Raw genomic sequence first — 23239 nt, forward strand, 5'->3', positions numbered from 1 at the left:
CAATTCAAAAGTTGGCCAGTGAAAAAAAAAAAAAAACGAGTGACGCCTCTCATGTTTAATAGACAAGCTTAGCAATTCTCCCTTCTTGGAGTTCCACCCCTCCTCCCCCACAGCCTCTGATGCTGGTGAGCAGCGCACTGGCTGTAACCAGGCTGTAACTCAGACTGGGCCTCTTTTGCACTTGTGAGTTTGGTTTGAGACGCCGTTTCACAGATATTTCCTGAGCTGACTGGTGGCTGTGTGTGGGACGCTGGCACAGATCGCCACAATGCGCTTACCTTACTACACGTGGCTTTCTGTTATACATTTTTCCTATCCGTCAAAGCCGTAGATGGCCCGACAATTTCACCCACCACCTCCACCAAGTTCCCCACGGGTGGCAGGTGCTACTTTCATTCCTTGTGTGGCACAAAAGTTTCTGTAGTGTCAGCTTCTGTCCAGCTTGTTGCCATTGTACAACAACAAGTCAAGGTACAGCGTAACGTGCGAAGTTGATGCTTCTGCAGACTTCTTTACTCTAAATCTCATTTTATCACATCGGATAATATCGTTCAGTCCTAGTACACACTATACACTACAGACCAGGGCTGTCACTTTTTATTCAAAAGTCAAACTGCTGTTTGTGTATGTGCTACAAAATAATCTCAACTTATTAGCTATGTGGCTGCATGGTTTGCATTTAAATTAATTTGAATGACTTGCGTGTTATGCATTGTTATGCCTGATATAAATTTACATAGTACACTATTGTTTACTACATCACTACACAGAAAAGTATACTATAATGAAAGAAAAACAAGTTGTCGCAAACATATCAGTTTCATCCTCCTCCTCCCTCTTTCATCTCTACACTTCTGTCCCTCCTTCCCTGCCATTTTCTCTTCCTCTGCCTGTCATCACACTATCTTTCATTCCTTCTGCAGAGCACTGTGTTACAGGGCTTTTCCCATGATGCCTCAGCACCCTCTCGTGACTTTGGTCACCAGGACAACCTGGTTTCCTCCCATCATCCATTGTGTAACAGCCTGACCCTGCTCTCAGGCTCTGCGTCACCAGTATGTGTGTGTGCACCGGGCTCTCACCTGTCTGGGCTGCTCGGCCCCTCTCTGCGGGTCTGTTTTCACCTTGTTGCCGGGGTGACTCGTAACCTTGGTAACGGGCTGTTTAAAGATGGACGCCGTCTGTCTGATTGGCAGGGCTGTGTTCAGGTCCGGTTTACCTCCCTGGATGAGACAGAGACAGAGTCTGCGTGTTGGTCACATGTTTCCCTTCCTTTTCTCTTTTCCTCCTTTCCTAATTTCATCCTTTGTTCCTACATTCCTTCCCTTCCACCCTTCATTCCTTTCTTCCTCCTCCTTTCCTTCCTTTCCTTGCTCTTCCCTTCATTCCTTGTTTGGTCATCTTCTCCTTTCCTCCTTTCTGGTCTGGTTTACCTTCCTATACATCAGGCGATGTATAGTGATAACAGGTAATAGGACTGTGTGTGTTTCCTTGCGTGTGTGTGCATATGTGTGTGGCAGTTGAGCTTAAAGGGTTAACTTTAAACTGAGGTTTTAGAGACAACAACAGGCACAACAACAGGAAGTGTGTGTGTGTGTGTTTGTGTACTTTTGTGTGTGCGGTGTGTCAGTCCGCACGCGCGCGTGTGTGTGTGCATCTGTACGCCCCAGTAATGATGTGTGAAGAGCAGCAGCACAGAGTTATAAACCGTGTCAATACTGTTGGTTGGTCATATTTAAAAAACATTTCTCAGTATGTACTGCTCTGCAAGAGCTGGTGTCAGGAGGTGATACGTTTAGCTTAGCATGAAGACTGGAAGCAGGAGGAAACAGCTAGCTAGCCTGACCCCACTCCTAAAGCACCTCTAACTTACCTGTCAGTACCTCATTTGTTCAATCCATGCACAAACAGAAATGTAAATACAATAGTTCAGTTTGTGTCACTCTGTTGTTCGTCAATAGTAAATAAGCAAGATACACCAGCTTAATTAGTGTGCTTAAGAGGGGTTGGTAGTAAGTATTTTTAACCTTTGGACACAGTCAGGCTAGCTGTTCAGCCTACTTTCTGTCTTTTTGCTAAGCTAGGCTAACCACATCCTAACTCCAGCTCAGTACTCACACAGACGTGAGATGTTCCTTTTTTTACAATAGTGACGGTATGAAATGCAGAGTTGTAAATAATCAAATGAATGTCTATTTAGCTGTTTCAGTTTCAGGGCCTTGGTTTTATTCATGTGGGTTCATTGTCACACTTAGATAGAACCGAAACATTGTAAATGTTATTAGTAAGAACTGTACTGTCACACTATAATAAGTAAGTCACAATGTCTGCTGTGAAAAGGGCGTATTGAAATCAATCTTTTTCATCTCACACTTCTTATTTCTTTTAAAGCAGTATTCAAACCAGTCCAGTCCAAGGAGGACAGAATTCTGTGAGAAGATAACACTTTAAGCTTTAAGCAGAAGTGTGACATCTCCTTGTCACCACACTCAGCTGCAAACATGGACAAGTGTACTGGCAGCAGAGCGGCATATTTTACAAACGAAGAGCAGACTGTAATATCAGATACGAAGACGTTAAACACATCCAGACTAAAAGCAACACAGCTGCTTCATTTAAAGGGGCCCGCACTGAATGTGTGAAAGTGGTCGTTCAAACTCGCTTTCAAGAACTTCTTCAAAAAATCAGATAAATTTATTTAATGCAATTAGTGAGATTAGGTGATTAGTCCTGTTCCAAACATTGTTATAACAATGACTTCATAAAGCAACAAAAAGAAAAAAAACTCATAGAAAGTGCTCAAATAATGGTTAAACACTGTATCTCAACAGTTAGCCTATACTGACAACTTACCTCCTTACCTGCACCCTAAGAGCAAATGGTGGGGCCCGACATTACCAGTCTCTATAAAATGAGACAAGTGCAACCTAAAGTTATAATAAACAGATTATTTTTATCAGTCTCTGTTGTAGGATGATATCGGTATAAAAGTATCTCCGTCACCCACTGTAAACGTAAAAGCACCCTTTAAAACAGTGTGTGGGACATAATGGTTCCACCTTTGTCCAAGAGAGCTGATTGGTCAGTAGGTGGTGCTTTAATTGTGTTGATCTTGTTGAGCTCTTATCTTGAACATAACCTGCTCCGGAGCAGGTTAGCCGTTCAGCAAATGCACCCGTAGTTGATGTGCACCGGTAAAAAGTGAAGCACCGTTGTAGCACAGGTTCCTGGTGAGGTGTTTACTTACTTGTTTAACTTGTGTGTTAAAATCTTTGACATGAGTAATCACACATGAAGTCATCAAGTCAGTGACCAACGTTGGAGCTTGGAAGTTCCTTCTTGGCCTTGGGATCAGTGTGTGTGGCAAACTAATCTTAACTCCAACTCAAGGGCCACTTACTAGCTTTTCTGAGCTTTCAGCCGTATCTTAGGGTCCTCATCATTGACATTTGCTAACATTAACCACCTCATTGTCATACCCAACTGAGTAAGGCTGTAGCGGCAAAACTACTACTTTTCCAACACTTGCTTAGAATCTCATAATGACATTCAATAAGCTGTTTGCACGGTAAACATTTACAAACAATTCTGCGGGCCAAAAAAGAAGTCCATATATATTATTGTTAAGCAGGACAATCTGGGGCTCTCCTAAATATCAGCACTGATAGCTCCTTTCACAGGTTACCAAAGTTCATAAAATGCAGCACAAACACAAAACAACACACACAGACATGCGTACGTGAGCAGAGGCATGCGAGCACACACCCTTGACCTCTCCCTCTGTCTCTCTCTTACACACACACACACACACACACACACACACACACACACACACACACAGCAGTCTGATCTGTGTGGGTGGAGCTTATTATTGTAGAAACACTGGTCTGTCTGTTAGCATAGCTTAAACCACCGCCGATGAAAATCCTGGTTTCTTATTGGCTGTTAGGAGTCTGTCAAATCTGGGATGGTCGACACCTCCATCGTAGTTCGGATCAGTTTAACCACAGTTCTAGAGCTCAAGATATTTTAAATTGCTAATAACCCAAGCAAGAGTACTGATGCTTTTGGGATTTGTTAGTATTACTTTAGTATTTATCCTCTCTGAGTGAGATTTGGTCCTGTGTGTGTGTGTAAGGAGAGTGTGTGTTCCAGCTGACCCAGGTTGGATGATCATTCAAATTTAATTAGATGGATTCCAGAACATGTAAACGAGTCCAGTCAGCTCATAACAGGGTTTGTTCAGAGATGTCGGGGAAAATGCAGCTGAAAATGGTGATTAGAGAACTGTGGACAAATTTACAGAACAAACACACGATTTACCAGGGCTGTAGTCAGGACCACTTAAATCATGTTCATAATGAGGCCAAGACAAGTCTGAGTTTAAAAAAAAACATGAGACCTGGCCAAGTCTTAGCTGAAATGAGACCAAGGCAAAACTCCTACAAGACAAAGATAAGTCTGAGTCAAAACACCCTACAACACAGGGACAAGTCAGAGTTAATACACCTACAGAACAAGTCAGAGTTAATACACCTACAGAACAAGTCAGAGTTAATACACCTACAGAACAAGTCAGAGTTAATACACCTACAGAACAAGTCAGAGTCAAATGTTGATGACTTTAAGACAAGTCAAAGTCAAAACACTGAGTACTAAAAAAAAGTCCCTGTCAAAATACCCAGAACAGCGAGAAAAGTATGGGTCAAAACACCCATGGAACACAGACGTCTGAAGTGCAATTTATACTCCTGCGTCGAATCGACGGTGTAGAGAAGGCTACACCACCGACGCACAAGTATAAATGCCTGGCTACGTGTATAGCCTACGCCGTAGCTATGCACGTAGACCCTACACAGGAGTATAAATCAAGCTTGAGTCAGAATACCCACAAGACTGAGACAAGTCAGAGTCAAAACTCTCACGAGAATTAAACAGGGCGGAGTCAAAGCACTCACAAGAAAAATGTTATGAGATTGGACTCAAGAATGATGAAAGCAGAAGACGATGGACAAAAAATTCAGCAGTGGGCGGGGCTTCACCGACACACTCTCCGGTAAATGAGTGTTTGTCGACTGATCTGCTGAACTCTCGACCTGTTACAGGAAGAGCTGTGTTAATCTGATAATCTGATAACACACAAACAGCCAAATCACAATCGCAGCCCTCCCCCACAGGTGTGATCCATCAGCGTTACCTTGGCCAAGCTGAGCATGTCGTGTCGGAGTCTCTGTTTGTTTTTCTGCAGTTTTCCAGGCATCATCTTCCCCGTCCGAAAGTCGAAACATCCCAGGTCCACTGTGTTTCCAAGGTAACGGGACAACTGAGGCTTACTCCTGAACTTCTTGCCTGTAGGACTGAAAAAAGGTAACAAGGAAGAGAGTGATCAAAGTCTTAATTGTGTATATCTAAAAAAAGATAATTTACAGATGTCAGGATTCAAAGTTATCTTAATTGGCATTGTGACTACTCAGAAAAGTGATGATATCTTGAATTTGAGACAGAATTAGAGAATTTGACTTTGGTTGTAATATTATTTAGTGGAGATTCCTATTCATGTTTCACACAGTCCAAATTGAACAGTAGAAAACTAAATGTCTTAACTAAACTAAACACCTGGATACCAAAGGAATTATAGTGATAGTTAAGGCCTTTTCAGACCTAACGCAAATAATTTGTGCACATCAATTGAAAAATTTGAGCCCATCTATCTCCACGAGTCTATACACGCTGAGCCCGAAACTTTTGGATTTCGCCATGCTGTTTTTTTCCGGAGCTGTAACATCTGTATTTTTCAACCGAGACCATAATTTTCCATGTTATATGTGACTAATTGGCACAATGTTTTTTTAAAAATGGTCCAGTATTGAGTCAGGAAATTACGGCCCCAACTATAGCCAAGTGCTTGTTTATGCCACTGACAGGCTCACATTGTTATTACAAGTGTAGATTGTGGAAAGGGTCCCTACAGAGATAGCCTTTTCTTAAAGAGTAAACAATCACTGTATCTCTCTCGTCAAAGCCACCAGACTCCATTGGTAAAAATAGCAATTGTACTCGCAGATCACAGGAGCTGCCTCTGCCTCAGTTGGTTAGTTTGTGTGTGTTATTGCATGACTTTTTGTTACAAACAAACCTTTTGTTTGATTGTGTTACTATGTGACTTTCGTGTTTTGAAGGGTTAAAAACACCAAGGTCACACAATAACACAAACTAAATGATTGAGGCAGGGGGAGACCAGGGAGGTACAATTACTCGTTTTGTAAATGGAATCTGGTGACTTTGACGAGAGCTGAATAGCGACTGTTTCTGGACCTTATTTTCCCACACAAAAATATGGGGGGAAATTGTCATGGTTGAAAATTTCAAAGTTACCCCTTAAGAGGAGTAAGGAAGATAAATCCACAAAGAGTGGACAGGGAGGACGTAAGCCAGAAAAGAAGTAGAAACATATGAGGTCATTGGCTATCCTTAAGAAATCCACCATGCCCCGGAGGTATTATAAGGTGACTATCATAAACTGTAAGCCTAACATTAAATGCCATGCATCCCACTTATTAAACATATGCATATGATAAACACATTTAGACTATGTTCAGTCCAGTCATGACTGATGAAAACCAGTGAACGTTCATGCACTTTTTTCATTAACATTGGCGCCACCCTTAGGAAATGCAATTGTAAACATTGCAACTTTTCTACACATTAGCCTATTAGACACTTGAAAAATGAGTCTGTCTCCAGTGTATGGAGTAGAGTGTGGGTTTATTATAGTAAAATTATTTTCTTTACATACAAATACAGTTATTCCACCGCTACACCATTTTATTCACTGTCATTCATAACGGCGGGGTGGTGGTGGCAGCGCATAGATAAGATGCTTGTCTTTGGTGTGGAAGACCTGGGTTCAATTCCCACTGTGACATCCACCATTGTGTCCCTGAGCAAGACACTTAACCCCTAGTTGCTCAAGAGGCATGCGAACTCTGACATGTATAGCAATTGTAAGTCGCTTTGGATAAAAGCGTCAGCTAAATGTAATGTAACAATGACGGTTATGTGATAGACTTAATTTTTGATGGAAAGACTTGGTGTCTATCCTAGCTAGGGTTGGGCGATCTCTATTTTCATATCGTCTGTTCATGGCTACTTGAGATCACAGACTGGCGATCTGATCGCCTGGGGCGGTGTTACGTTGCAGCAAGTCAGTGAAATGTATGGAAGAAACAGGCTTATTAACTTTAAGAGAAACCTCCAGAAACATCTGTAAATGCACCGTACAGTGTTTCCCACAGAATTACCGTGTAACTGTGACACTGTGACGGGGAGAAGGAGGGTGCAATCGATAGCAGCTATATACAGTGTGTCAACCTCGACAACCCATCTGTATTCTAATATCCGTCTCTGACATTGACAGCGTGGTGTTAAGAAAACAGACTAACTCAGAGTTAACTTGAATGCTTTAGTTTTTCTATAAACACACGGCTCCGTTACAATATGTTTGAGGGAGAGAGAGAGAGAGAACACGAGCAAGCGGTGGTACTGAGCGGATATATGTGCTGCGCTCAGCTCCACAATGAATTCTGATTTAACTCATGTTAAATAGCATATAGTATGTGGCGGTCAGCGTTGATATTGTGGCGCGTTGTATCGCCACAAATAAATCAATGAATGGGAATGGTGCAGATTCTAGAGACAGTTTTTATGTCATCTTAGCTCTGATAGTGAGTTAGTTAAAATTGCCTTAATATCGGAAAGAGGAAACCCAACTATTTTGGGAAGCTTTCTTCCAAATTATTGGCCCAGGATAAAGATTTGAATGGACGTAGCATGTTGATCAAATTTAAAATGAATGGTCATGGCAGTGGACATATATCCATGAATACATGGTCCGGGAACTTTAAAGCGTCATATGGTTTGAGTGTCCTTTCATTTGTAATATTTCTTTGTTCATAATGTTCATCCATAAGGTTTAACGAGCTTTGTGTGAAAAAGTGTTTTACTGCCACTGTTACTTTTTTAAGACAGCTGCATGCTCAGTTTCATTCTGAAGAGCCGTGAAAGCCGTCACTCTGAAACCCTGTAGGCTGTGACTTGATTGATAAGATTGTGATGTTTATTGCAGCTTCAGTAATATCTGCTACCTTCCCCTCAACAACCAGCTCTACTGGGTCACTGGAGCAGCTCGTGCCTCTTTGCCCGTGTATGGCACAGCAGCCTTCAGTGTTTATAGGCTCAGATAGTTCTGTGGGCGGGACATTACGCAAGACTACAGAGTCATGACTACAGACAGAGAGACAGCTACATCAGATTATTAAAGTAATTAACCCTAACCTTTTTTTTTTTTGCTGTTCCAAAAAATAATCTGATCTGTGACTCAAAACCACAGTATGATCCGAACTGTGTGTTTTGTGATCTGTTGCACCACTATAGGACAAGGTCTATGTCATCCAAACTTTGGAAATTCTTTAGTTAGGATGGATCTGAAGTTTGGACATTTTCCTAAATGCAGTCAAGAAACATGTTTCTGTAATACCAAAAATCATTCATCATCACCTAAATGTCATCCTAAACAGAGATAAGATATGATTTCAGAAGTTTCTGGGCTGATGCTTTTGGTCCAAACCTAACTCACACAGTTCTCATTAGTGACAAATACTTCAGCATGACAGTTCATCTCACATCCCAAATGCAGTGATGCAACCAAAACACTTGATACACATCTCAGGATCAACTCGACTACCAGAACTCTGACAACATTTGTCGGCACTTGGTCACTAATATAATGACCATAAAAGTGACAGGAAAGGAAGGAAACAGTATGTAGCACTTTATAAAACTATCTTTTATTTATATTATTTTTTATTTAGACTTTGTAGTCTTTGCCGTTTCTGCAGAGTAATTCCAAGTGCACAAAATTAAAGTAAAGAATCATTTCCCCAGGAAATCTTAAAGATGTGGTCATTGAATGCATTTTAACAGTAAACCAGTGTTTCTCAAAGGGGGAGGTACTGCCCTCCAGGGGGCGTTCAGTGGACGACGGGGGGCGCTGGAAGCAGTATTTTGGAAAGGGGGGTGTTGAGGTGCCCTTGGAAGGCGTTTGTTTTAAGGCATGTTTACACAAAAGATTCACAACAATACGTATTTAAAATTTCAACTACCTGCCAAAAAATGTTATCTGCAACATTAAAACCTGCCAGTTTATGGCACTGCAACTGGGCGGGACGGTGTGTTTCCTAACTCTTCTTCTCATCTGTGTTTCTGTCAGGTTCTTGTGGCACAGCTCCGTGCTGACGATCACCTATAAAATTTCTCCCACATGCGATTGCTGTGTAAACTTAGGAAAATGGATGCTCTCTTTCTTGGTATTAACTGTGAAAAAATGTATTTCTCTTAAAAGTGCTCATTTTTTTCCTGAGGGATACATCATGAACGCCTTGTTATCGCAGTGGTTACACATTTACAAGAAGGATATTCCACTGTCGGACCTCCCCTGAAAGCAACTTAGCATCCAGCACCAGATGTGCCGTGATAGTAATCAAGTGGAGTGAGTTGCAGCCAGTATGTGAATGAGCGGTAACATAACTAGTAGAATGTTTAAATATAAAAATGTAACGTTAAAACTGAGGCGCCACCTTGCTCGCTTTGTGATAGTGAGCTGCACTTTTTCGGAGGTGCTTTAGCTCACGTGTGGATTTGTGTTTACAGTTAGTTTTGTATGTGACATTAGTCTCGTAATATTGGCCAACTGCTTTTTTCTGTGTGCAGAAAGTTTTGAACATGAAGAGAAATACAGGAGCTACTAAAGTTTATTACTTTACTTACTTTACTTTACTTATTACTTATTTATCTTTATATTTTGAATTGTCACCTGCCGCCCAAATTTATGAAAATAAAAACATTACAAATTTTCACCAGAATTCAGGAAATTAAGTCTTATGACTTACAATAATAACAATAATGACTATTGTTTGGCATTTTTGATTGGCTGTTGTTTAATTACAATTTGAATATTTGAATGTTAAATAGCTAGCAGTTCTGACTGGCTTCTGTTAACTAGTTTAAGTCAAATGTCAAATTGTTGCATTTTTTTACCTGTAAATACAATTTATATTCACATAGCTTTTTTATTCCCTGGGAAACTAACAAATCTGTTTTTCATTCAATGCTGTGCTTTTTTGATGATAATATTAACAACAACAATAATAACAATCATCATTAATATTCAGGGCAATTACCCTACATCTTATTTGATGGGGTAGTAAGGGACCTGGATAATGGATAGGGGGCGCTGACCCCAAAAAGGTTGAGAACCACTACAGTAAAGAAAGGATCTGCATTTGGTCTTCTTTATTTTTATTTTTATTTCTGTTTTTTCTTTTTTTGACTTTGATTGGCTCAGGACATCTCTTGCTTTGAACACAAGTTAAAGGGATAGTTCAACATTTTGGGAAATACACTTCTACTAGAACCTCTAAAGCTCACTAATAAACACAGTACATTGCATCTGTGCAAAAACAATTATGTGCCAGACAATTTCTTGGCTCTGAACAGTGCCCAGGCCACCTGCACAGACTCCCAAGGATTCAAGTTCAAATTTACTTTGTACTCTTCTTGAGATCAGTCAGCTATGACATCACATCTGACAACAGCAGCAACTGTCAAACACTTCCTCATTCACTGCTCCGCACTAACACACATACACGTTTGCACTTCAGTACTTATGAGGGCCCTCATTGACATAATAAATCCCCTAGCCCCAAACCTTAACCTAGGCCTAATTCTAACCGGAACCCTAAAACCAAGCTGTAAGCCTCAAACAGGCCTCTGAGGAAGTGAGGACCAGATGGACCAATGTCCTCTAAAGGTCTAAAAGAGTAGCTGGTCCTCACACAGACACACACACACGCACACACACAGTCATTCAGCTGTGTTTGACATGTAGGACAGCTGCTACAAAGCAAAGATCAGAGGTTGTGTGCATGTGTGTGTGTTTGTCTGACAGATTCATTTATGTGTTTCATCACAATCCAACTCTTCATGGAAGCCATTTGATGCTTACACTGAGGGAAATATTCACACGGACTCCATGTTCTTTTGGCTGCACTGTTCCTGAAAATATTCTGAATGTCCTGTGAATCAGAACTGAAAATAAGGCCCCAGCAGGTTGTTGCTGCTCTTCCAGTAAGTCGGCCCGCTGACTGGTCTCCTTACTGGAACTGATGAGTCACATTACAAAGCAAACTGAAAGTAAAGCCTCAGCTCTGAAGTGCTGATCACCTTCATGTTAAAGGTTCAGGACGTGACAGGGCTCAGATGTTTCTGACTCTGAGCTGCTAATCTAATCGAGCCGTGCCTCCGCCGCTGATCAACAGGAAGTGAACGCGGCCTCTGAAGACATCCGACGGCTCTGCGGGGTCACAGCCCCACCACAGACCTGCACTGGGAGTGACATCATTTCCTCTGCCATCTAGCGCAGCAGTAGCTAGTGAAGATACAAAATCAGGAATCAGGAACTGAAATGTGATGGTTACTGAGGCAGAGAAACAGCCAGACAGCTGAGACCTTGCTGCCTAGCTCTTCTTCCTCTACGATCTGAATGAAAGTTTCGTTTTGACAAAATGTAAAGTAATTTAATGTGCAGGAAGACTGAAACAGAACTGACACTGCAACTTACACATTGTTTTTCTTTAATTAAAGGAGTGCTCCAGTGAATAAGTACTGCACCTCCATAGAGTTGGGGGACTTGTGAGAGATGCATTGAAAAATGTCAGAATCAGCTGAGGCCAAGATCTCCAGAGTCCAGGCTTTGAGTCCATAATCTCTTTCTTTTTAAGTATAGGCCTACATTAGTGCAGAATGCCAAGTTAACTTTATGACTGCTTAGATTGCAGAATGTTATCTTACAATATTCATATATTATATTTAATGGGGTGGACAAAATAATAGAAACGCCGGTCTACATAGCACAATGCAATTCAACATCCTCCAAAATGACCATACAGCTGAATTAACATGTCTCTAAAAAAATTAGGATTTATAGCATTAGACTGCATTAGTGTTAGCTGGGCTATCTTATAAACTGGCAACTGAGTGTACATAATTATATTTATTCAAAAAATAATAATAACAAAGGAACACACTAATAATGCAAATGTTATCACAAAAAAAGAACCAAAATGTATTAATTACCTAATACTTTAGCTGTATTAACATTATGATGTTTTAAATTTACATGAATTTGTGATAACCATTCAATGCATTAATATTCTGTAATGACCTCTCTGTACAGTAGTTTTCATCAGTTGGCAGTTATTGACGTACTTCTTTTAAAACATGAGCTAGTTTGACAGACTGTAAACAGGTACGCCAGGTGCTCTCCTGTCGTACTTCTCACAAAGTAATTGCTCAAGGAAGGTATGCTGAAATTTTAAACAGCTCTTAGTCACGTATGTTGCCAATTCAACCAGGACTGACAGCTTTAAAGTAAATACAATCACTGCAATCGCCAATTTGTTGATTTGACTGAGCATCCATGGAATCATTTAGTACATCTACAGTCCCTGTCTTCAAGGCTATGTATCTATTATAATACCTGTAATAAAAGGGGTTGTATTTTTTATGCTAGATATGATATGATAGTTTCATGGTTTAACTTGGCTAAGGCTGCACTTGCTATCCTAGCTGTACAGCACTAATATGTAGCTACAGAAACCCACACTAACTTTGCCACCAGAAAAGCATCTGCTTATCAAACCTGTGACATCTGCTTACTGAGTGCTTACGTTCTGGTACTACTTTATAAGCTACCAGTGTTAAACAATACCTGCTGATGAAAACTTGTCCGTGGAACATAAGTGGCATGCCATTTTTATGAGGCATACAAATAGTTAAGGGGGCATATGTACAACATATGACACTAAAACAAGAAAGGCATATCATCACTAGGCCCATATGCTAATGAAAAGTGGCAGGTATGTGAGTGAAGCTAAAACAAGGTGAAACAAGCGGCACACCATCAGCCACTCTTCTATCTCAGCGTAGGCCAATGAAGAAATAAATGATTTCTGATGGAATGAAATTTACAGACAGTATAACAGGAGCGGGGAGGTCTTGACCTGAGTCCTTTAAATCCTGTCTACCACCCTGAAGAAACAGCTGGATGACAACCACAGAGCCACTGTCAAACCGCTGCAGGAACATTATTTCGATATGTATGGGACATTATTAAAATATTCTAGGGCTGTTATAAAAAGACAAACGGCGCCCGTGGTGAGCGCCACAGACACACCTAACGTTACACAGACATTAGAGTGAACGCTACTTTGTAACTTCTCTGACACTAACTGAGCCACACTGTCTGATCAGCTTTTATCAGCACAACTGATGATGCCGGTCAGAGTTGGGACCAACAGCCACAGGTTGACTAATCGATCACCGGTTTAGTGTGGGACCGGACTGATCAGTACCTGTAGTAGTAGACGTCGCTCTTTCCAGCGCTCAGTCCGGACTTCCTGATCACTTCTTCTTTCTTCCAGCCGGGCGGCAGAGCGGGACAGTCCGTCCTCTTCCTCTCCATCATCACACTCTTATCTTCCCACAGTTAGGCTCCGATCGGATCAATCGTTCAGTCAGTGACAGCCGATGAGGACCCCCCTTGTCAAACGGCGAGGTAAGTTAGGAAACCCAGCGGAGCGGCTGCCCGGGCGGGCCGACGTCACAGACGTTACGTTAACGGCGGCTCTCCCTCTCTCCGCCCCGGCTGTTTAGGGTGCTTACTTCGGGTTAGGCCTAAGTAAAAAATAAAAGGTCTCCCGGTTCAGACTGTGAACTGGTCCCGGGTCCCGGGTTAAACTGTCCGGATTTAGTTCAGTTTACCTCCTGAGAGAACCAACGGCTCATCTAACTGAACTGGACCAACGGTAGTCTGTGACGTCTGCGATATCACATACACACACGCACACACACGCCGCGCGCGCGCACACACACCCTCTCTCTTTCTCTCGCTCTCAGAGATCGTCTATTAATAAAGATGAATCACTAGTGGTGGTCTAAATAAAACTTAGGCTACCCTCCAGCTCATACATTAAGTAGGTCTATGTTGTTATGTTGGGATAACATAGTAGGCTACATTTTTTATAATACCAAGTTAAATATTCTTGAGCCAACCGGATAAGTATCTTGTTAATGTCGAAAAAACACCTTCATTAAATAACTGGCCTTTGGGACATGTCTTAGCTGGGATTTAAATCTGCCCATTAAACAGGCTAAACAGAGCACAACAATTACTTTACTTGTAATTCATTTTTAAGAACAATATAATAGTTTGTTCTTGTTTTCAAAAATACTTTTGATTTACTAGGATTTTATAAATATAAAATAAAAATTACTTAAAATTGATTTAATTATTGAATTAGGCTAATGAATTAATTGAAATGTCTGGATATATTAACTTCTAGATAATATGGGATACTTGTGTTTTTATTTATGGAAAATCTAAATAATTAATACACTAAAGCAACCTTGACTTTTCAAAAGGTTGCAAACCAGTTTGGTAATATGGAACATGTAGAGTAGGCTGTATGTTTTGTTGCTTTTCATTGTGAGGCTGCTCTCTGTGTCTGTGATCTTCCTGGTGCCTGGATTTTGTGGCAGAGTGATCACTCGCTACTTTCTTTCCTCACACCTCTCTATTTCAATCCACCATTGACGTCACGGGCTCTGGGTTAAAGGGGCCTGCAGCAGCCGTGAACACTGGGAGAAGGGACCTTGGATAGCAGAAGTGCTCATCATTTCAGAAGGTTGGAATCGTTGATTGCAGTCCAATACATCTTTTTGCTTAGGAAGGTTCTCAACTGAGTGAAATGTCACTGAACTATCTAAGTGGCAGCCATTATTACAACTGGACGAAATCTCTCAAAGCTAAGATAAGGTGCTGCAGTGCTTCCTTTCTTATCTCCTAGCATACTGGACCATCCTTTAAGAAACTAAAGGAGATAATTCTGTCCCATAATTCCTTGTCGTTTCAACATTTAAAGCGACGCCATTCACGGGAAAAAAAACTGATGTGTCCATTTTCAGAATGTTGTTGTTTCACCACCGCCTGTCCAAATGTACTGACGTAGACATTAAATGCACTTTTGTGGCCCTGAGTCATTTACGTTGTCACTGCCCCTCCTCGTCTGTGTTTTGGAGGGACAGAGAAGTTTGTTTATAACAAAACTGAACATTCTCTAACAACTATGCCTAAAGACATTACTAAATTCAACTGTAATAATAAAACTGAGTTACGTGACAAATCTGATACTTGTAGTTGGTCATTTTTACATACACTAGTGCAATGCCTGTTCACAAGGGCTGATGTGTAGATATTCTGCGCTTCCTTAGAACTTCATAAAACTCTTACAACTCAGTTTCAACACATTAGTTGCTAATTTATATCAAACCTGCGTCATGACAATAACTCCTATTCAACATTTCACTACCACATCAGATCCTAAAAGCCCCAAGCCCGCGAACCTACCCCACCCTCGCTGTTGCAGAGCGGAGGGACTCGCACTGTACTGTAGTTTATTCAAAGTTTATTCTGAACGGGATGTGTCCAAATTGCACCGCAGGACATTTGAAACTAAGTAAATGTTGAGTTATTTTGATATATTATTATTTAAAAAGCATTACTCACTTCTGTCATGTGATTTACTTTTGATATTTTCAACGTACTTGCTTTAACCCAAACCAGAATGTTTTCCAAAACCTAACCTAACTACGACAATTTCACAATGTTAACCAGTGTTTATGTCATGTGATCTGCTTTTTGGCTTTTTCCCTTTCCTTTATTGTGTTCTTTCTGTGCATGTGATAGGTTTGCAAAGTGAAAAAGCTCAAAGTCCACTCCCACAGAATACACTGCTCCTGAACTGCCTGAAAACAGCTGGACTGTAGCAGCCTTCGCTTCCAAAACCTGAAATCTCTGTCATAATGCTCGCCAAGTTAAAATCTTATCCACTTTAAAAAAAAAATAAAAACAACTTATGCATGACTTCAATCGCTTAGAACATCAGGTGTGTGCTACTATTAATGTTTGCTACACAACATTGTAATTAACTATACCTACCTTTGTATTTCTTGGCTAAATATGAAATTAAAGTTTCATATTCTCCAGGTAGTTCATGGACATAAAGTTGTTACTGTAGAGAATGCACAGTTAAAAGTTTATGTAACAAAGACACATATGTTCCAAATTAATACCTTACCACTCTGAAACGTCTTGCTGGTTCGGGTTGTTCTGCCCGTGTTACATTTACATTTATTCATTTAGCTGATGCTTTTATAGAAGCAACTTATAATTGCTATATATGTCAGAGGTCACACGCCTCTGGAGCAATGAGGGCTTTATTTTGGATCACACTAACTTGCTTGTCAGGACCCGCCCTACTTTGTGTCTGTACTCCCAACAAAGATCATATAGAAGTGAAATGCCTCACTCTGTAGCTGAAACAGAGCCTTCAACATACAGGGTGAAAAGAGGAGCTGTAGTAATGTGCATTATGACAATAATATGGTATTTTTTGAAACTGAAACCATATAAACCTGTTCTGCTAAACCCCTAGATAAGATTATGAACCTGAAAATTAGCATTATATGACCACTGGCTGCCTGTCGTTGAACTGGTACGGGGAATACTCATATGTGTCGTTTGGGGAGGCATAGAAAAATAACCTATTTTGTTGTTTAGGTTGCAGGACAGGTTGCAAAATAATTAGTCTTCTTCAATACAGCACGATGTTCATTTTGTAAATTAGAGTAAAATAAACTCAGGATGGAGTCTAATCGTATCCACTGTACTGTGTACGTGTAACCAGCCATGAACCTGACCCTTTCACTGTATGTTTTAACTTCATGAAAGTTAATTGTAAAATTTTGGTCACTTATAAATGTCTTGATCAGCGGTTGGTACTCTAAGGAGTCGGCTTCCAAGCCAAGTCGCTACCACGGCAATCTGTCAGGTGTAGCACAAGCTCCACCCTCTTATCCAAATATGGTCCAAGATTGCTACGGGCAAAATGCCAAACTAGAGACCGGCCTGAAGACCATACTTGCCAACCTTGAGACCTTACTATGACAACATACAATGGGACTGTTAACTGTTAGTACTGCTAGCTAATACTGCTAATTTGAAGCCTCCTGTTACTGGTGTGGAAACATGCTCACCCATTCGTCCTTATTTATACTAATGAAGACTGAAGTTTAAAAATGTTTCCAGACCTTCATGACAGGGTGGCAGCATGACATTTATTTAGTATTAATGGCAGGAATTTGCATTATTTATATTTTTCACGTCAATTGTATATTTGAATTACCTTCCCTTGCAACTTTTAGCTTGTGGAAACAAGAACATATTGAGCAGCTGAGACTTTCAATTTCAGTCTTTATGCTAATCCCTGTACTGTTATTTGGATTGTAGTGTATTTGTATAATCTTACGTTAATAAAGGTTTTTAAAAAAACTCACTGGCTGCAGTGATCACACGTGTGGTACAAATGGTGTAAGAAGTATGTGCATGTGCAACGGATTGAGCAGTGATTTTTTTTTTAATCATCTTGATTTATAAAAAAAAGAAGTACAAAGTACAATGACAAACTCATTATAGTTCAAACCAAACAATTTTTTATATGAAATAGTAACACAAATAGCTGATGTTACCTTTGACAACTGGACAAGGAGCTAAATCAGACAATATTCCAAAATAAAACAGAATTTTCTGGCATGGGGCATTTTTTAATTTTCTTATAGATTTGTTTTCCATAGATATTTAATTTTTAAGTGCATCCCACGATGGGGGGATTTAGTTACGTGTAGTATTTAATTCAAATAATGATATTGTTAACTAGAAATTAGTTTGAGACCACAGTTGGTTAATGTGACTCGGGAAAGGGAGGTTAGGGGTCCCCTGCTGGAGCTGCTACCCCGTGACCCATCCCCGGTTGCATTTTTTCACATTTCTGTAACCAATCTATAATTATTTTTTAATAACCACAGTTATTTTTATGTTATTACAGTATTCCTTATTTGTTAGTAAGCATTAAATTTCCTATAATCTTTGGATTTATTAGTTTTATTATGTTCTGTTAGTTTCAAATCAACTATTCTATTATTACTCAAGTGACTATTTGAAACATTGGTGTCTGTGGCATGCATTAAAATTGAGTGTGATATTTACCAGTAATCAATTCTACATTAGGCTTAAAATCAAGTAAAGAAAACTTTTATTCTTATGTTCTAGCAAATGTCTAGATGGTCATCTATCCATCTACTCATCAGGGGTCAAATTGAAATCACCCCCAGCTAGTATATAATCAGTAGGAAAGTTTGTGTTTAGTTCTTTAATAGCTGTTGTCACTTGATGCAACAGATTCCTGTTTTTATGATCATTGTTATATGCATAAACATTAACCAAAATAATAAGAACGCTATGATTCTCAAGAACACATGCTACCCAGTGTCTGTCATTAAATGCCTTTGTGCCATGGCTAAAAAGGATTTTGTCACCCCATTGTTCAGTCCACATCAGAGTGTGTTTCTTGAAGGAGTTTCTTGATTCCCCTTTTCTTAAAAGAAGAGGAAGACATATCAGATTTCAGCCGGAACACAGAATGCATAAGGAACACTGTAACTTGTTAGTAGAAACGTTTTTAGGAGTGCCCTAATTAGAATATTTCTACTGTGTGCATTGACTTCAAGTTTAATTAAGCCTGCAGACATTTCCATGATGCATTTACCGTTGATGAAACAGTGGTCACCTAAAACCCGCTGCCTTGCCTTCATTCCGTACCTGCTCAATTTTTGGCCTGTTTGGACAGCCAGTCTTCTTGTCAGGTCAGGTCCTATAGCATTCAGTATGGTTTCTAATGATGTGGCCTCAAACGTATCTTTTGCTTTGTTGCCATTTCCTCTACTCTGTCTCATTTATTGGAGTTAGCAGTTTCCATGGGTGCAGCAACATTTTGCTATTCGCAGTCTCTGGTATGTTTAACTGAAGAGTTTTAGATGTCGGAGATTTCTTATGTTTAGTCATGCTATAGTGGAAGGGTTTTCGCTTTCAATAAACATTACATCAGGCCCAGGGTGACCAGATGAGACAAAGGGAAATTCAGGACAAGGGAGTTGGGGGGTGGGCATGGTCAGTGTCAACGAACAGTAAAACATGTGAAAGTCAAATGTCAAGGTTATGTCAGATCTCTCCTTCTCAGCGGCTACACTTCCTCTTGTCCTTACGAATGCAACTTCCACTATCTTCATCTACAGTGAAAAATAAAAAGGGTGCACATCTGTTACTTTGTGGCTATAACAATGCTGTTGACACAATATCACGATATCCAGCAGTCCCTGCTGTAGCCAATGGAAAGCTGGAAGACCAAAAGAATGTTTCACAACACTCAGTATTTATACTAGCTTTAACCAATATCAAACAGGACAGGATTTTAGATTATTCAAATTTTTAGGTATGTCTGGTCACCTTAATTAGGACTATAGACCTGTATAAAAGAAGTTGACGTAGCTACCGTGACGTTACCCATTGGTTTGTGGAATACAGTATGGAAGCATCGAGTTTGGCATTTGGCATTTGGACAAGGAGCTATAGCTGGCTTGGTTAGTAAGGTGCATTCGTAATTCAAGTCTTTCAGTACACCCAACCACTAAACAAGACATTTTTAGGTGACCAAAATGTTACAATTAACTTATGAAAGGGTCAGAGTTCTTAGATGAAAACAAAGACATCATCCAAAACAAGTTCGCGGCTGGTAAATGTACACAGTGCATTGGACATGATTTGCCTCTATCCTGACTGACAGGTCTCCGTGGTAGTAGCTTGTCATATCAAGGTAGTCACACCCTAAAGCGTAAGCTGCTTTAGCATCTATTTTCCTCTAAATGGGGCCATAATTTATTAAATGAACATCATGCTGTAATGACGAAGACTTGAAACTAGTGATTGAGACCATAAACTCATTAGGAATCTCTTGGACTCGATGATGCCATTTGTAAATGGATTTTTAATTTCCTCACTTGTTGACCACAAAGGGTCAAAATTAATGGTTGTATTTCAGATGAGTTATATGTTAGCATTGGTTCACCGCAGGGGTGTATCTTGAGCCCCCTATTGTTCACATTGTATACTCATGACCTTGAAGCATCCAATGCTAATAATGTGATAATCAAATATGCCGATGACACAACTATCATTGGGCTGATTAGTTCAAACGATGAATCTCATTATCGCGAGGAGGTGGAGAATGTTGTTCAATGGAGCAAGGAAAATAACTTGCTTTTGAACACTTCGAAAACATGTGAACTTGTTATTGATTTTTGTCACAATAGGAATCATGTGCCTATTACTATCCATGACTCCAATGTGCAGATTACTGAGAAATGTGAATTTTTAGGTGTGACCCTTTCGCATGATTTGAACTGGAGCTCTAACACGACTAAAATTGCTAAGAAAGCGAGACAGCGCCTCTTCTTTTTACGTAGGCTTCGAGAGTTCACTCAAAACACTAAGATTCTTTTGAACTTTTACTATTGTGTAATTGAGAGTGTCCTAACTAGTTGTATTACTGTATGGTTTGGTAATCTCACCTTGAAAGAGAAGAAGGCTTTGAACAAAGTGGTTCGCTCAGCCAGCAGGATCATTGGCTGTACTTTGCCGCTCCTGGAGGTTACATATAAAGCTAGACTTTTGAATCGAGCTTTAAAACTTGCTAATGATGCTTCAGGCCATCCTGCAGGGTCCTTCTTTGAGATGCTTCCCTCAGGGAGAAGGTATCGCTCTGTCAAATGTTCTACCGATCGCCATTTCAACAGTTTTTTTCCCCAAGCTGTGATCACTTTAAATAAAGCACCTTAAATTAAGCATTTTATATCTTATGGATGGATTTTACTGAATAATGTTTTATTACTGAGTTTTTGTGGCAATTGCTTGTCTGTTTTATGTTATGTTTTCTTATGTTTTTTATGTGTTGACATTGCACTTTGAGCTTCTTGCATATTCTATTCCAATGTGGTTTTATACTGCAAATGGCTAATAAAATGAATCTGAATCTGAATCTGAAATTAGCTTTTTAAGGCCGTCAACAGGCTGAAGGGAAGTCCCTCCTCGTTGCAGTCAGCGATGCACATGTTTGGCCCCTATGGTGTAAGCAGCCTGGCTTCAAAGCAAGTACAAGCTCTACGGCGGGCCACTAACTGTGCTGGGCAAAGCACAGCCGCACAGCCCACCTCTGTCGCTTGCCCAAAGGTGAAGCTTTTGGGTTGACGTCGACTCACTGCTGGGAGGACAGGAAGATCACTACAGCAACCCAAAAGGGGTGAAGTCTTAGACTCACAGAGTGTCTTAAGGTGTAGAGGTGTGTTGCAGCAACCCAAAATAATGGACTCTTCACCACTGTGCCCTTCAACCCATTAGCTTTGGAGTTATTTGTATATAGTTAATACAGTTGATCTTCTCTTCCTACCTCGGGTCATCTCTTCTATGATGGTGTGGCCTGGTGACTTAATGCCATTAAATCATTTTGTTATTTTAAAAAGTTTCCTAAGCCTTTGTTTTCCTCAATGGGAACACATGGTTCAAGACTGAGTGTAAGATTCATTGAAAAAAGGTATGGTTGTGAATACATGATTTGCTGAGATGCAAATGTCGCATAAACAAAGGGTTAAAATGTGTTGCACTCCGTCTGTAGATATAAAAAATTAAAACATTTGTATTTGTACTATTGTTCCATTATCTTCACTATGAGTAGTGTCGACAAGTACTTGCCAATCACAGGACAGCAGGGCAGCGTGCCGCGCTCACTGCTATCTCAGATTTCTCCAATTCCTGCTCTGCTTATTGAAACGAGTGAAATGCCTTTATGTTTAAGGCACATTAGGTTGAGACTGCAGTATTTGGTAAAATTGAGTGGATCTAATTTAGCACTCCCAGCTAGGTGCCTTATGCAAGGGGCGATGGATTCTTGCAGAAAGATTAGAAACAGATAATTTTTTGAATGCATAAGTCAGTGGACAAGAGAACTGAGACTGGAGCAAGAAAACACAGCACACTACACAATTCAACTATTCCTTATTGGTTAATTCAAGGACTGGATATTGATTTCACTTCTTTACAAGAAAATAATAAACATGAGGTTGCCTGAAGTGGAACAACATCTGAACAGTGGTATTGGATCATATCTGAAAATTTTTACAGATGGTGCTAGGGAACCACAGAGTGGGAGAGCAGGTTTTTGTGGTGTATCAAGCTCAACTGGACCTTAGGCACACTTAGGCCCAGGTATAAATATATCATTGGTAAGAGCGAAACTAAGAGAAAAAATTAAACAGGGTACTGAAAGGGAATGGCAAACATTATAGGAAAATTAGATAAAGGGGAGACATTATTACTCTTTGCTATCTCAGGTTTTAAAAAAAGCCAGGCATTGTTATAGATCCAGAAGAGATTCAGTTTAAAATCTGTAGGTTGTGACTCGCATTGTTGGTTGAATCAGTCTTTATACATTATAGGATAGCATCCTAATGAGCAGGTGTTGAGTATGGGAACTCTGAAACAGTTGAGATGTTTTACTGAAATGTAACAAATATAATATAGAAAGGAGCATTTTATACAAAACATTATCAGATTTGGGAGTTTGATCATTTTCAGTTAAATCTATATTGGGTCAAAATGAGAACCATCGCTTGATTGCAGTTCTTACATCATACAGAGTTACATAAATTTGAAGGAATAACGTTAACGTTGTAGTGACTTCCTTAGCAGGGCATTAATACACAGGAGTGTCTAAACTGCCGTAAATCCATAAGAAGAAGAAGAAGAAGAAGGAAGTGTGCAAGTGACGAGTACTAGCCGTTATTGCCTCGAGTTGATCTCTCTACTGAAACAGGTTCGTTCAAGTAAAAACATTTAAGATATGCAAGCTTATGTGAACACCATGCTGCATGGGAAATATGGGTACTACATACATTTATTTACGGATGGTTCTAAAAACCCAGAGAACGGGAAATCAAGCTGTGCTTTTTACATTCCAGAATTAAAAATTAAGGTGTTTAAAATATTAACCCATCATTTATTGGTGTATGCAGAAATGATGGCCATCTTGTTTGCACTACAGTGGATAGAGGAAATCAAATGTACAATGTCATAACGTAGGGAGGATATATTGTATGAAATATTGTTATCTTTATACAG

The 23239-nt window shown here is 40.0% G+C and overlaps 1 protein-coding gene across 2 annotated transcripts in view; it reads right to left on the reverse strand.

The window, feature by feature from the left end:
• mbd2 (methyl-CpG binding domain protein 2) overlaps nt 1–13983 on the reverse strand; it is a 35308-nt gene extending 21325 nt beyond the window's left edge. The window contains exons 1-3 of one of the 2 annotated variants that reach the window (XM_038733209.1): nt 13470–13974; nt 5198–5357; nt 1083–1223 (exon numbers count right to left, since the gene is read on the reverse strand). In XM_038733209.1, coding sequence (XP_038589137.1) covers nt 1083–1223; nt 5198–5357; nt 13470–13582 — 414 coding nt within the window. In that variant the 5' untranslated portion in view covers nt 13583–13974. Of the gene's footprint in view, nt 1–1082; nt 1224–5197; nt 5358–13469 lie in introns of both variants that reach the window. The other variant, XM_038733210.1, reaches the window with a different exon arrangement.
• Between the last annotated feature and the right edge of the window lie 9256 nt (nt 13984–23239).

The sequence above is a fragment of the Micropterus salmoides genome, unplaced genomic scaffold (genome assembly GCF_014851395.1).
Source record: "Micropterus salmoides isolate LMB-PRFRI ecotype aquatic unplaced genomic scaffold, ASM1485139v1 Ms_hic_scaffold_20, whole genome shotgun sequence".
In the NCBI taxonomy this organism is placed as follows: domain Eukaryota; kingdom Metazoa; phylum Chordata; class Actinopteri; order Centrarchiformes; family Centrarchidae; genus Micropterus; species Micropterus salmoides.